General features: G+C 39.8%; 1 protein-coding gene across 1 annotated transcript; it reads left to right on the forward strand.

Moving 5' to 3' along the window:
- Window positions 1–2,199: 2,199 nt before the first annotated feature.
- LOC121518979 (hepatocyte cell adhesion molecule-like) lies at window positions 2,200–13,068 on the forward strand. Its single transcript, XM_041801714.1, has 8 exons — window positions 2,200–2,316; window positions 6,941–7,282; window positions 8,899–9,180; window positions 9,450–9,543; window positions 9,621–9,700; window positions 9,827–9,900; window positions 11,293–11,432; window positions 11,964–13,068. Exons 1-8 carry the CDS (start codon window positions 2,232–2,234, stop codon window positions 12,115–12,117), a joined length of 1,251 nt encoding a protein of 416 aa, XP_041657648.1. The 5' UTR covers window positions 2,200–2,231; the 3' UTR covers window positions 12,118–13,068.
- Window positions 13,069–16,334: the final 3,266 nt, after the last annotated feature.

Raw genomic sequence — 16,334 nt, forward strand, 5'->3', positions numbered from 1 at the left:
TACCTTAAACAGAATCACCTTTTTTAAGGCAAATTTAACAATGGGAGCACTGAACTAAACCATCAGAGTAAAGTAGAAAAAAACTGAGACGACTCCAGAGGAAATTAATTAAATAATTGAAAAATTCAGCAAAAGAAAAGTTGAAAAAAGGCTTAAAAGAGTCAGAAAAGGCAGAATGGGTTAAAAGTGGCAAAAATGGTAGGATGGGTTTAACATGGCAAAATATAGGGGCAAAAATGTGTTAAAAATGGCCAAAACTGGCAGAGTGGATTAAAAGGGGTTTAAAAGGGGCAAAATAAAGCAGCACAATGGGTTTAAAGTGGCAGGAAGCTGTAAATGGGTTGGTAAAAATGGGTTAAAATTGGTAAAAAGTGCCAAAGTTGAAAAAATGAAGCAACAATGAGTTAAAAAAAAAAAGATGTACTAAATGTGTTCAGAAAGACAAAAAGTGACTTAAAAGTGGCAAAAAAGACTTACAAGTGCCAACAGAAATGCAAAAACTGATAAAAGTGGCCAAAAAAGTTACAAAAGTGGTCCATGATGGTCAGAAAACCAGTTTCTTGTAGTTTTGGCTTCAATGTGGACAGGAAATCAGTACTCCATAAATCTTCTCAGCAGATGAAAGCATGAAGGTCTCTAAAACTTCCCGGTAGACGGCTGACTGCTTTGACTCTGGACTTGATAAAGACCAGTGGACCAACAGCAGCAGATGACATGGCACCCAAAACCATCACTGGCAACTGGAAACACTGGACTTCAAGCACTGTGGGTCCTCTGCCTCTCTGATCTTCCTCCAGACTCTGGGACCTTGATTTCCAAATGAAATGAAACCAGGACTTCGGACTGACACCACAATGATCCAGGTCTTGTTCTCCTTAGCCCAGGTGAGAAGATCATTGTATCTGTGGTTCAGGGTTTGCTGGGCACTTGTAGACCATTTCCTGGACCTTTCTGTGTGTGGTGGCTCTTGATCCATTGACTCCAGCCTCAGCCCATTTCTTGTGGAGCTCCCTTAAGTTCTTGAATCTGCCTTGTTTTACAGTCCTCTGAAGGCTGAGCTCATCCCTGTTGGTTTTGCTCCTTTTCTTATCACACTTTTCTCTTACAGTCAACTTTCCATGAATCTGCTTTGATACAGCCTCTGAGAACGGCCTGCCCTTTCAGCAGTGACCTTCTGTGGCTTACCCCCCCTGTGGATGGCAGTGATTAGTCTTCTGGTCATTTGTCCAGTCAGCAGTCTTCCTCATGATTGTGCTTGTGTGATCTGAACCAGAGTGAGAGAATAGAGGCCAAGTAAACTTTTGTAAATTGGACTTTTCCACTAAATATTCTAATATTTTGAGAGTGTTTTTTGTGAGCTGTAAGCTGTAATAATCAAGATAAAATCAGTCTTATAATATTTCACTTTGTATGAGATTAATCTAGGATATTTAAAATTGCAGGAAAAATGATGAAACTTTTACTTTACTTTTATTTTTTTGAGATGCACCTGTATGTGGCAAACACAGCTTTGTTAGCTTTAGAAGTTTTTTATTAAATGTTTTGTAATCAGGTTTTGCAGGTCAGGCGTTTGACTTTCAACTTCTTTACCTTAACCCATCACTTCGTAACCCTAACCAGAAGTTTATTTTGAAAGGTTTATCGAGTATTTCCTTTCTCATGTGGTGTCTCACAGTGGTGGTATGCAAGAGGGGGGTGTCTGAGAGCTGAGGTCTTCACCCAGACTGCCTTGGGAAAAGTCACCAGTTAACACAGTCACTTGGTAAACCATAACACCTGCTCTCCTTCAGCATCATTAACAGTGAAGCTTTAGATCTACTATCATTTTCACTGTCAAATTTCTGGTACTTTCTCACTGAAAATTACTTTTTTTTCAACTAACTTATTTTGCATTTTGCAGAATCTTATGAAATCATGACATGTTTACAGATTCACATCTCTAGAACATATGAACCTACTCCCCGTCAATACTTGGATCTTTTTGACCTTAAATCTTTGTTTTTATTTGCCACAGTTGTTCTAATAATTAATACAAGGAAACCATAAAGCTGTAATGAAATGTACAAAAGAGTCATGCAGACATACACCCTTTTGTCCTGCTATATTGGCTTTGGAGAACAACATGTACCCAGTCCCAGCAGAGTCTGAATGACTGACTGTGTTCTCCGTCCTGCCCAGTTGCGAATCATGCTGCTGGTTGTCTCGGAGGAAAACAAAGCTCTAGACCCAAGATGAAGGCAGAGAAGGAGGCTCCTTTAAAGGTCAAAATATTTTCCCAGGTCTTTTGGCTCATTTTTGTCACTTCCTTCGATTCAGGTATGTAAAATCCTCCACTTTAAGATCTATTTAGATATATGCTGGGATAAATACATTTCATTGTTTGTCTGAACAATGGTGTGAGGTTTTACTGCCATGTTTATGCAATGTGCCTGACAGATTTGTGCAAATATATCATTTATATGGATGCAAATGAGTAAGGTCTGATTGATGAGATAAATTATTTATTAGAGCAAGATGAATACTTTTAGAAAGCTTGCAAATTACTCATGCAGCAATTTGCTGGATGAAGCAATCACAGCACCCTTACTGTAGATATTCAATAAAATCAAAACATTTATAAATATATTCTATTTTTGTTGGATTTTGTTGTATATGTATCTGTGCTTGCAAAAAATGCTAACTTGATGTTGATTTTAATAATGCACAATTCAAGCAAATACAAAAAAGAAGAGTGTAAAGTTTTGACACAATATTCTAAACCCAGATGTGTTTTATTTGAGTGCAAGCATAATATTGAAAAGCTGCCAACATTACCACAAATTATGACATTAGAAAATGCAGAGTTAAACGGATAGAGCTCTGACTAAACATTACATCACAAAAGTGGCATTTGTTGTTGGGCTGCTGGGTAGAATTCTCCTGTGTGGGCGCTTATACAGCGCTGTGGACACTCTTTGTAAGTCATACAGTATCCGTGCCCACATCCAGTGTTTTCAGATGATTTGTTATTTCAGCTGTGTCTCATCACTGTTCGGCTATTGTTGTGGCAATCAGCAGAGTCACTGAGCGTTTCTGTTTCTGCAAAGCTAGCATGGCATCTGGATTGCCCCCAGTGCTCTTTTCATGAACTGCCAAGAAGGAAATTTGGACAAACAATCCCAGCTTTTGTTGGTCATGCTGGCCGATGCCGAGAACTGACAGCTGTAGCCATGGTAATGTGGTTGTGCCATGCAAACTGGCTCCTGTATACAGCAGTGATGGGGCGTGGTGTTTACTCTGGCCTTCACATATTTCACTGCACAGAAAACAACATAGAGCCATGCAAAGCAAATGTTGAATGTTTGGGACCATGTTTGTAGCAAGGGAGCATGAAGGCATCACCTGAATTTTGTGGCATAGTCCTTGTGTGACAACTGCTGTATTATCTTTGTATCTTGCATCTATCATACTTGTGTGACAAATATACCAATTATAAAGAGCCGAGGCATAAGAAGTTATTACTGACAGTGTAGCTGCCACCATCTGAGAAATTCCGAACATTCTCCTACATTCACTGTGCATTGCAAGCAGCTGTTAAAAACATGCTGGGAGGACAGCATTTTAACAGCTTTTCTCCCTCTTTAGGTCAGAATCATGCATTAAAAGTTACACTGCTGCAGTGGCGTGCACAGACATTTTCAAGGGCAGGGGTGAAAAGAAAAAAAAAAGGGCACATACAGCGCGTTCTCACCACTGAAGAGGGCACTAAGTTTCGTGTGTTTTCGAGGGCACTTTAAACATGTTTACATGTTATACAAATGGCACATTATATAGCCTTAAAACAGACTAACTAGACAGAATACTCAAGTTAGTTTGTAGTTAGGATCAGCATCCACAAGAACTGTGTAGGTTCAACATTGGACTGGAAGAACACACATAAATAAATAAATAAATCCCTAGGGGGTCTGGGGGTCTTCCACATTTTCAATTAAGTAGATGCCATTTCCTGTATTCTAGTGCATTTTAACACCATATTAGCACCAGATAATCCAAACTGGTTCTGTGAGATGTAGTTCTGGCTCAATATACGTAGATCAAAAAAGGGCCCAAAATCAAAGTCATTGCAACAGTAATGTTTCATAGTATTTCTTGGTCCTAATGGTCTTCTGGAGTTAAGTGTGTTTTCTTCACCCAAAAGAGCAGTTAGGTGTGTTTTGCCAATGAGGAGGTTACTTAAACACGCCTTTATGCCAACCAAGTGGGCAGTTTATCATGTTTTAACCAGCCAAGGGGGCAGTTTAGTGTGTTTTTTCCAGCCAAGAGGGCAGTTTAGTGTGTTTTGCCAACCAGGAGGGCACTTAAGCACTCATTTTGGCTCCCAAGAGGGCACTTTAGTGTGTGTTTTGGCTCCAAAGAGGGCACTTTAGCACACGTTTTGGCTCTCAAGGGCACTTTAGCATGTGTTTTGGCTCTCAAGAGGGCACTTTAGAATGCATTTTGGCTCCCAAGAGGACACTTTAGCACGTGTTTTTCAACAATTAGGTCACGAGGGGGGAGACCCCCCCCCGCACACCACTGCACTGCTGAGTGCATAAACCTTAGAAGCGCTGCTTTGATTGAAAAGACTCCTATATCAAATAAGTGCCTGGGCTTTCCAAAGTCAACATCTGTGTGCCACTAGTGACTTTCAAAAACGTCACTAGTTGTGGATTAAAGCACTTCACACATTTTGAAACTAACTACTAGTCAGCTATTGCCTCTCAACACTCTATCACTGTCCACACTGCATCTGTTGAAGTTTTAATTCTCTTCCTGGTGAATTTCAGCATTGTTTAGTAAAAATATGATATCTAAAGCTTTTATTTCAAAGATTAACAAATGTAACTGTGGCACTTTGTACAGACCAGCCTATGACAGCTGTGAGACAAATAGTTTTTCAGCCAAGACAGAGGATAGCGATTCAGACATGGATATGGTTATTATCAGTGCACAACTAGCTCCACTTTGTAAAACAAACCCACTTTTTGAATGAGAAAAGTGAAAGAAAATCAAGGGAACATTCCTGTCTGACACTCCTGGTGCCATGTCATCCACCTCTGATCATGTCCCTCACCCATCTAAACATTAGGGATGAAGAGGAATATAGGACCCGGTCATGGTGCACTAAATCTCTTGCATACTGCCAGGTTACTCCAACAGGAGTTAATATAATCAAGCAGATACTTTTTGCAGATGCTCACTTGGGTATCATGTAGTTAGGACATGGTGGGGTTGGACTGGCAATCTGGCATACAGAGCATTTTCCTGGTAAGCAGATGCTCTTTGAACCAGTATGATTGATCTGTTTTTAAGAGTTTTATCATTCATTGTTTTCTACAAAGCACCGGCCCATAGAGGAGGTACAGCGGCCCATTGTTTGTTTTCTTTATAATAACAGGTAACTAGGCCAGTTCTGTCACCTTAAGGTCTGCATTTTGGCTGAGATTTTTTTTTTTTTTTTTACATAAGTGCATACTTTTTATGCACTTCTACTTTAATAAGGGAAGATGGATCCACCATTCCCACACCTGACCACAATGTCAGTCAATCAAAAAAGAGTAAGGAAACACTATTAGATGTGTTGATGCCATATAACTCTAAGTTATGTATAAGTTTGGCAAAACATTTTTTGGTTTCTGTGTAACTGGGACAAAATACACCTGCAGTTTGTTATTGATTGTTATAATTACACAAAATTACCTGGCATTTAATATGTCTGTCTATTAGCCTGAGAAAAACTCCTATATCCAAAATGCACTGTGTTTTTGGTTGTAGCCCCTCCTTTCCTTTGTTTTCTTCTTCGTTGGTTATTTGTATATATTCTTTTTGCCCCCTCCCCTCTCCCCTTTTGAATGACTCCCCGTGGGAGAGGTGGGTGTCTACTGTTTTGTTCAAGTTTGTATCTGTTTCCATCTTTATGTTAATTGTCATATCTTGTATATATTTTTAGTCCTTATAATGTCCTTGGATATTTTTCTACTTGTTTACATGTTTATTTGCTTTAAATTTCTTGCGTAATAACTTTTATAGATCTTCGGTTGCTGCGCACGGCAAGTTGAGCTAGCTTGCGTGCGCATGGTATGCAGCTAGCTTGTGTGCACATTGTTTCAGGCTAACGTTGTGTACTGTATTTTTATTTTGTGTAGGAACTGGAGCGGGCTGGGATATTTATGGGGTTTTTGTGTTTCATTGTCATTGCCAGCCAATAAAGGTGATCAAAGAGAGAGATCCTGAGTCGCAGTCTCTTTATCATCCATCAAAAATACAACGCAGGGATATTTCCACTGGTTACATCTGTACATCTTAAAAGGGGCAAATAAATTGTGCCTTCAGTTCCATCACATCTGTTGTGAGGGGCCAGTTTGAAGCAAAAACGCCAGGGCCAAATTTTCTCCCCAGTCCAGCCCTGGGACGTGCTGGTTCTAGTTTGGTCCAGGGGGCCACTAGTTCACCAAAAATCCTACTAGTATGATCTTTGGTGCTACCACAACAGGTTTTGTTCAAACTAGTTGGAAAAAAGCCCTACTAATAGTTTAAAAAACAGTCACGACAAGAATTTTTGCTCGATTAGGACATTACGAAGGAGAAGGAGAAAAGTTGGTTTAAAGTGACACCAGTCCCCATCTGTCTGGTCTGCGTTGTTACGTGTCTTAGCTTGTTCTGAGCAGTGCAACAGCAGCTGCTTACAATGCACATTGAATGTGGGCGAATTATGCAGTAATAATGTCTCATGTCTCTTGTCATAATGACAGTGAATGTCTCAGCATAATACTAGTATACTTTTCAGCCAACTTTTCAAATGAAAAACAGATATTAAAATGGTGACTTGTACACTGGATTTCTAAAAGGTTATACATTTGCCAAAGTCTTCTTTTTGCTCCTGTTTTCTTTCTCTATCTCCTTCCTCAATGTTTCTCTACAGGTGGGGTGCTGGCAGTGAATATGACGATCCCTAACACTCTCATCAGAGGTACCGTTGGAGGGGAGGCCCTACTGTCTGTCCGCTACAGCAGTTTCAGCCTCGATCTGCCAGTCATCAAGTGGCAGCTCAGGAGGGAAAAGTCTATAACTGTAGTCCAGTCAATTGGCACTGACATCATTGGGACCCTGAGACCCGAGTATCGAGACCGCATCCTGGTCTTTGAAAATGGGACTCTGCTCCTTCATAACCTCCGTCTGTCTGATGACGGGACATATGATGTGGAGATCTCCATCACTGATGATTCCTTCACAGGGGAGGGCAGCATCACTCTCACTGTGGATGGTAGGACCATAAGTTCTACATTCTCACATTATCCCTTAATTTTGATCTGTTTTTCTTTAACCAGATTTGCACGCTTTTGCTAATGCTAACATAGCTACGCTAGCTATATAGTAAACATTCCTAAATGCCAATGTAGCTAAGTTAGCTTTGGCAACATGAGCTTGAGCAAACATGGTTAAAGCTAACGTAGCAACATAGACAATGCATACATATAGTTTACATAGCTGCTTTGTGAGCTTAGCTTTTGCTGTGTTAGCAATGTAGATACATTAGCTACATAGCTTTGTTAGCTGAATAGCTCCATTATCTATAGCTATACTACCTTTAGCAACGTGAGCTTAAACAAACAAAGCTAAAGCTAGCCTGGCCGCTTAGATAATGTAGATACACAGCTTACGTAACTTACATAGCTGCTTGGTGAGCTTAGCTTTACTTATAATAGCTATGTTGCTCTGTTATCTATGGCTATGTTAGCTTTAGCAAATATGGCTCAAGCTAATGTAGATACATAGACACGTATCTACATATTAACATAGCTCCTTTGTGAGCTTAGCTTTAGCTACGAAAGCAATGTAAATACATTTGCTATATAGTTTTGTTAGCTACATAGCTCCATTATCTATAGCTATGTCAGGTTAAGCAATGTGAACTTATGCAAACATAGCTGAAGCTAACTTGTCTTCTTAGATAATGTAGATCGCTTTCATAGCTGCTTTGTGAGCTTAGCTTTACCTATTTTAGCTATGTAGTTCTGTTATCTATGGCTACGTTAGCTTTTGCAAAGTAAGCTTAAGCAAATATAGTTACAGCTAACTTAGCTTCGGAGGTAAGGTAGATACATAGTTTATGAAGCTGCTTTGTCAGCTGGTTTTTGCTATTTTAGCCATGTAGCTGCATTAGCTATGTGGCTACATAAGCTATAGAGCTGCGTTATCTAAGTTAGCTTACTCAGGTATGTAGCTAAGGTAGATACATAGCTTATGTAGCTGCTTTGTGAGCTTAGTTTGCTATTTAGCTTCACAAACTATGCAGCCTTGTTATCTATAGCTAAGTTAGCTTCTGCAACCCTGAGCTTCTGCAATCCTGAGCTTCAGCAAACGTAGCTAAAGCTTACTCAGCTATGTAGAGAAACAGATACATAGCTTACATTGCTACTTTGTGAGCCTATGTTTTCTACGTACCCATGTGATCTACATGGCTTATGCAGCTAATGGAGCAACGTAAGCTTCATTAGAATGTTTTCATGGAGGATGAGCTTTGTTTTCTGTAGGCAGACTGTACATGGCTTTACTAAAGGTTTTCTAATCAGGTTTTTAACTTTTAACTTATGGGACTCTAACCCAAACCTTTAACCCTTACCCTAAGCTTAAACGGAAGTTCAGTCTTATTTAATCTCCAAAGTTTTAGCATGTATTTCTATTCTTAGATATATGGTGTCTCAGTGGCTGTCAGAGATGAACGGTCTGCAGTTAAACTGTCTTGTGGGTATTTAGCGCAATTAACCCAAACATCAGACTACCTCTTGTTTAAACATTTTGGAAGAATCTCTTCTATCATTTGAATATTATCCATTTTAATAAACTAAAACAATAAATGCGCTCTGTCTTCTTTCCCAGAGTTTATATCTCGGCCCTACATCCACATGGAGGCTTCATCAGTGCTGGAGCTCAGTGAAAATGTCATCCTCAACTGCTCCCACGACAATGGAACCAAGACCACATACCGGTGGTTTAAAGGGGGGAAGCCACTCACCAACATGACAAGGTTCCTGATATCACCTGACCAGAAGTTCTTGACCATCACACGGGTTTTGATGGCCGACGACGACATCTACAGCTGCTCAGTAGAAAACCCTGTAGGCAATATGACGAGTCTGCCTCTCCGGCTGACGGTCTACAGTAAGTCAGACTGTCTGAATGCTCTGATTATTTCACATTTTTTAGTAAAAGCTCATGCAAGAAGGCCACAAATTGACTCAAAGTAAGTGACAAGGAAGGAAGTCACACAATCACCCAACAAATAAAGTTAACACAATCATAACTCTGTAAGTCAGAGGAAATGTGTAGAAATGTATGACATCATACACTAATAAAAATCATTTTATTTTTTCTTTCTGAGGGCTGTTCATCGTTTAAATCCATTCCTTTTCATTTATATATCCAAACAGGGAGAAGTTCCCTCTACATCATCTTGTCCACTGGAGGAATCTTTCTCCTCGTCACTTTGGTAACAGTGTGTGCCTGCTGGACACCGTCCAAAAAGTAAGAGCATAATCATTTCAATTCACCTTGGACAGATCAATTCAAAAACATAACTTATTAATGCTCCTCTTTACCAGGCCAAAGCCCCAGCCAAGAAAGCCTCTCTCCAGGTTCTATGACCGCTGCCATCACTCACCAATTAATCAGTACAATACAGGTATAGTATAGCCAGAATTCCTTCTGTTTTAATGGTTAATATACAAAGTGGTAGCTCATCTCTGATAACATGGATTAATTTCTTATGATCAATTCGTATGGCGGAATGTTTTCTGACTTGCCTCAGATGAGCGGTTTCCAAAAACGACAGAACACAACGGAGTAAACGCTGTGACTTCACTCTACATCCTGCAGGAAAAGGTATCTATATCTCTCTCCGTGTGGTTTTTATTACCTCAGCCAAGGAGGTTATGTGATGGGTGGGTTTGTTCGTTTGTTTGTTTGTTCATTTGTTTGTCAGCAACATAACTCAAAAAGTCATGGACAGATTTTCATGAAATTTTCAGGAAATGTCAGAAATGGCATAAGGAAGAACTGATTAGATTTTGGGACTGATCCGGATCACCGTCTGGATCCAGGAATTTTTAAAAAGATTCTGTACTATTGGGAGATAGGGCTAATGGCAGAGGTCTGCGCTGCTATCACTTTACACCCGGAGATGACGGACATGAGTAACTTATTCAAAGTTTTGGAGTTTAAAGAGTTTGAAAGACACACACCCGGTCGAAGAGACGAATCGGAGCGTAACAGAGAGAAAGACAGCGAACTGTAGCAAGAATACTCACAATGCTGGGAGGAATAGAGGAATATTCACCCTCTGCCATGACTTTCAGTCGTCCGGTGAGACCATGGGTGCTTCCGCCATGACAGTCCACAAGTAGCGAAGCCAATGCTTTGCCTCACCGTGTCTCCACTCCACCGTGGAGGGAGTAATTAGGGAATTAGATTTTGGGAGTGATCCAGATCGCTGTCTGGATCCAGAAATGTTTTTAAAGGATTCTTCACTATTGGGAGATAGGGCTAATGGCAGAGGTCTGCGCTCTCTGAGTGCTTTTCTAGTTACATTATGTGACTCAGTGACTCGGGGGGGGGGGCTTTTTAAAAAGTTTTTGGTGTTGACATGGAACTTTGGAAATCCATTTGTGAATTTCTGGAATCTGACTGCAAATTAGTCCAGATTTTCAAGAATTTGCATGGATATTGAAGAGAACTTGTTTTGTTGTTTTGGGGAATTATTTTGGGTAATTCAATTAGGGAGATTTTGCTTTGTAATTGGAATTTTTTGCATTTTTTAATCTTAATATTTATTCTCTCAGACCAAATTTTCTGAAACATCTGGAAAATATTTAAAGACATTTTAGGGAACTTTTTTATGGGGTCTGGGGTTTAGTTACTCTTTAACAGATGAGACATGGGTCATCCTATAAAATAAAAACTCAAATTAAATGCATTTCTCAAACACTTTTTTTGTCATGACCAAACTGTTTTGTAGTCAAAAATTCTTTTTGTTTTTATAGCTGTTTTTGCAACTAGAAATTTGATGATAAAATGATGATAAAAATGTGCCATGCCCATGACTGGAGTTCTTGGCTTCATCTCTATAGAGCCATACATAAGTGAGTCACACTGTCCATCTTGATATGCTGTCCACAGCACTGACCAGTCTCATTGACTATCTGGCGAAATTTAATCTGTGTTTTGCTTCGATTTTAACAGTCATTGACATCATTTATAACCATCCTCTATTTGCAGGAGCCCTCCTTGGATGACTCGTCCAGCAACAGTATTGGATCTCCTTCAGACATCGATAACCCTCCGTGCTACACCAGTTCCCCCAGCTACAACAGCTGTCTTAACCACTCTACCTCATCTCCTGCCCGCTCCTCATACAGGTACACCTAAAACCCCTGATTAAAGACGGCATCGCTGCAAAAAACAAGTTCAGGTCGTCAAACAGTGAACTGCTCAGACTTTGGAAAGACACTTTCTTCATATCTGCCCAGTTTTGGAACAGTCCTGCACCATTTTCTGAGGTGTTATCATAGAGTTAGGTCTGTCTTTTGATATTTTATCTTTGATGTAAACTAAAGGATGGTTTTATGTCAGGGGCCAGGGCTCGGATCCTAAACATGCTTGACCCATTTCTTTTAATCGGTGTGAACACAAGCATATGATGCCTGAGTCTACTTGAAGAGGTTATGATCCGGTCAAGTTAGAGAGGCACTTCTTAAAGAGCATATCTATGTAGTGCACAAACATTTCATCCTCTGTGTCTCACAAATACTTTAAACATCCGTAAACATCTGTGGTAGCAGGATGGACTCCACCGTCTGCACAGGACTTCAACCATTATCACACAGTTTGTGGTGAGAGCTGTTGCCATTGTTGCTTCCTCTTCTTTTATCTTCTTGGTGGACCTACAGAAAAACCCACACACATACCACCTGCTGTATCGGACTGTGTTCATACTCAAGCATGCCCAGGCACAGAAGAATGTTACTGATGCAACGGCAGACCAGTGGAAGAGACAGGAGGGGGAGCAATCATGCTCAGGCACAACAATCGTGCCTAATGTGAAAAAACACAAATGGAAATACTTAGCCAGATTCTGAGATATGGCATTGAGTCTTTCAGAGATAGGTGAGGGGTCGGTAAGTTTTAAACTGTAGAGTGATCAAGAGAAAATATTTCTTACACTTCATTTTATATCAGAGTCATAACAAAACAAGAGGATTTTTTGCGTTTATGTGTTGAAAGTTTGAGATAGAAGAACCAACCATCAACATTTAAGTGTTACTGTGTTTTTACTTGTCCTGTTGTGTTAAATCAGTGGTTCTCAACTGGTGGGTCTGGACCCAAAAGAGGGTTGTGGAGCTGATTTTAGCGTGCCTGGAAAAAAATAGCTAAATAGTCTATGATGTACGGAGGCCCCAAATGAACATACATCCATACTCTTGAATGTAGACTTTTGATTTGTTTTCTTTGTCCTGTTTCTTTGTTCAATCATTTTGCTTTTTCCATTTAATGTTCAACCGACAACATATTTATTAAAGAACAACTAAAACCCAGAGTTATAGCTGAGGTTTATCTAGTCCGGACCTTCAGAAAACCTTTAGAACATTAAGAACAGCGGGAGCAAGGAGGGAGGGGTTATAACACTCCTACGTACTGTCACTTAACGGCCACATCATTTAGCCTATGCTGTTTTAACCATAATGTCGTAACAAATCAAAGTAGCCTTACCACAATCTACATGCACTTCATTTTAAGACAAACATGGATTATCCTCAACCTTAAAAAAGCACTACATTACCCCCAATTCTAGAGTAAAACAGCAATTTGCTTGGGAAACTTCAACATTCTGCAGTTACTGGTGAATTTAATGGTCATTTTTCAACATTTTTTAATGAAGAAACAATGGTAGATGGTCATGTAGAAGTCACAAGATAGTATCTGATCAATAACCTTGCAAAGCCAATGGATCTAACCTGACATGCCAGATGGATTTGTTTCACACATCCATCTGGAAAACCTTCCATAGATGGCATTTGGGAAAGTGCAGAGCCTTTGAAAAAAAAAAACTCTGAGGGTGACTGGATGAAAGTTCTGTCTGTCACAGGCCAATCAGAGCAACAAAACACATGACGTAGCCCCTAACGAGGTGTAAACTCCACAGAGAACTGCATAATGCGAACCATGGCAGCTGTAGACATGTCAGTACATGACTTTTGTCGTTTTTGAAAAGAAAACAACTCAATGCTTTTCTTTGTTCTTCTTTTAACAAAGAAATATCGTCACGTTCTGATAAAAAAAAGGCACTTTAGCAGCATCCAGGCTTATGTCTTCCGCAATAACCCTAACCCTTTGGGTGGGGTTTAGTTATATTGTGAGCCGATAGCTTAGTGTAGCAGTTAGCTCAGATGTAGCTTTAGCATAACAGCAGTTTTGTCAGAACTGGACCACATTTTATGTAGTAAAGAGCAAAGATATTTCCGCTCTTACCGATCTCGGTTTTCGCATGCATTTGTGATCTTTACAGTTGGGGGGGGTGTACTGTAGGCCAGTAGACTTTAGCTCAAATGTAGCTGTAGAAAAGCAGCAGTTTAACCAGACCTCAACCACATCTCTTTATCAAAACAAGAGCAAGGAGCCACACTTGTAAGCTCCTGGTGGCAGAGGAGATGTCTTCACTCTTCTCCCAATTGTCCTCGCCATAAATTGTATTCACATCATGCTTCACTGTTGAAAGATACAGCAGGATTTGCCAGTCAAGGAGCTGCACATGCATACCACCTTACTTTGTCTTGTCTCTCTAATTTCGTCCTGAGTGTGACTGACAGAGCATTCATCCAATCACCTTTGAAAAGTCCTTCACTTACTTTGTATGGGAGGTTTCCCAGGTGAATGTGGAATATATCCATGCAAACTCATAAAAAAAAACAGGTTTTATCTTCAATATTGGGCAAAAAGCACTACACTACCCAAAATCCCAGGGAAACACAGCATATCATTGCTCCGTCAAAATCTTACTTGCAAGAGCCGATTTCAGCCTGTATAGATCAGGCACTATAGTTTTAACATGAAATGTAGAACTTAAATGCTTTGTGCTCCAATATGAAGATTTGGACCTAACTGATGAACGCTTACTAAACACCCATACAACGGTTTTCCTCAGAAATAAAAGTAGTTTGAGGGTTTAGTTACTCTTTTAAATAAATGTGAGTGGTTGGGAGTGCTTTGAAATCGGGGCTCAACCTCTCGTTGAGAAGGTGGTGATGGGTTCTGAAGCTAACCAGTTGAAAACCACTGTGTTAAATGAAATCAAAAGACACTTTAATATTTTCTGGAAAAAAAAACAACAAAAAACAAAATGTAAATAACTTCTTTATTTTGCCTGGATGATTTAATATTTTCCTCAGTGACAAAGCAACTGTATGTTGCAGAAAAAAAACACAGTTTAATTTTTGTACAACTATAATAAATGTTCTGAGAATCTTTGTGTTGTCTCCTATTCTGTCTTTGTTTTACCCAAATCTTTAAGATTGGATTCTTGACTCATGTTCATTGTCTGTAAACATCAATGCACTAACATTTAGAAAAATGTTTGGTTCAGTTTGAATTGATTTACTAATCAATACAGCAAATATTTTCAGAATAACTGACGTGTTGTCAAAAAAGAAAATAAATTGTTTGAATGGGCAAAAAAGGGGAATATAACTTTGTGAACTCTTGTTAATATGAACCCATGTACCACACAAACTGGTATGATAGTGAGTTATTGCTGTTCTTTGATGGAGTGGTTAGTCGTTCTTAAAAGCAACTGACTCCATAACTCGAGTTGTTGTGATCTGAGTTATTGTTCTCGCAGAGGCCTTGAAATATTTGTTTAAAAGCAGAGGAGCATTCAAAATGTCTTTCTGGGGTGTTTATTAGCCTAGCCCAACTGTCATTAAACAAGGGTACACTCTGGACTGGTCACCAGTCCATGGCAGGGCTGACATACAGAGACACCCAGGCAGGCTCACAATCACTCCAACAACCAATTAGGATTCACCAGTTAACCAAACGAGCATGGTGGTAGGAGGAAGCCAGAGGAAGTGAACCAGAAACCCTCTTGCTGTGGAGCAACAGCGCTTACCCCTGCGTCGCCATGCATTTAGGCTGAAACTGGTGAAGGTATGACTGTAAGTCATCGGTGGTCCTTGAAATCAAGTACAATGTAATCTCTTATATAGGTTAGGACAACTAAAATTATCACAATTAGTCAAAGAGAGCAAAACAGATGTTTAACGTTGTATTTGTTGTAAAAGCAGCACATCTAGTGGTTCACATAAAGTGTGTATTTCATGAAATAATTAGCACAGTGTTAATATCAATCCAGCCATTAAAGATTAGTTCACCGTCAGCTTCTTACCTATTGCGGTGGCTGGCTCAGAAAACAATGATATTGGATGGTTTTGCGCCAACAACAACTTGAAAACTGATGGTCAAGCAGAGTAAGCATTTGTCCATAAACTATAAGGTGGCAGGTTCGAGTCTAGGTTGTGTCACACACTTCCGGTGTTGTTGATATGGGGCCACCTGTGAAGCACACTGTTTTTATATCATCTGGGGGAAAAAAAGAAAAAAAAAAAAAAACATCTAAACTGTAAATTATTTCAGCTGGATATTAAGATGACTCAACCTGAAAAAATATTTGACAAAAGACCTTTGGAAAACCAAGCTCAACATATCCAAAGCACTGTCCAGTCACCAGATGAGGCATCATCTAAAACCTTTTTGTTTTGTTTGGGACAATGACACACGTGTATTCTGCTCAGATCAGTCCAAAAGCAGTATCAACAGTCCTAATAGCAGCAAGGAGGTCTCTATTAGATACTTTTAGCTGGTAAAGCGGAGGACTGTAGGATGGTTAAAACAGCTATCCTTAGGTCACTGGTTCAACTCTGGCTTGAAGGATGTGCTTTTCTTTGAAATCTCAACATCTCTGGCTTGATTTAAAATCCCATAGTCCCAAGTTCTCACAGTCTGGAGGAAGATCTGAGATGAACAGAATACTTCAGTGCTTGAAGTCCATTTTTTTTTTTTCGGTTTCCACAGTCAGAGAAAGTTTGGGGTGCCATGTCCTCTGCTGTGATTGGTCCACTCTGCTTTATCAAGTCCAGTCAACACTGTCAGCCATCCACCAGGAATTTTTAGAGTCCTTCATGCATCCATCTGCTGAGGAGCTTTATGGAGATTCTGATTTCCTTTTTCAGTAGGACTTGGACTTTCAGTAGGACTATCTACTCACA

The sequence above is a fragment of the Cheilinus undulatus genome, linkage group 12 (genome assembly GCF_018320785.1).
Source record: "Cheilinus undulatus linkage group 12, ASM1832078v1, whole genome shotgun sequence".
In the NCBI taxonomy this organism is placed as follows: Eukaryota; Metazoa; Chordata; class Actinopteri; order Labriformes; family Labridae; genus Cheilinus; species Cheilinus undulatus.

Bases quoted from the DNA above. Each gene is read 5' to 3' on its own strand.
- LOC121518979 (XM_041801714.1), top strand. From the start codon at position 2,232: ATGAAGGCAGAGAAGGAGGCTCCTTTAAAGGTCAAAATATTTTCCCAG. The intron at 7,283-8,898 runs GTAGGACCATAA...CTTCTTTCCCAG, and splicing joins CATCACTCTCACTGTGGATG to AGTTTATATCTCGGCCCTAC. The intron at 9,181-9,449 runs GTAAGTCAGACT...ATATCCAAACAG, and splicing joins TCTCCGGCTGACGGTCTACA to GGAGAAGTTCCCTCTACATC.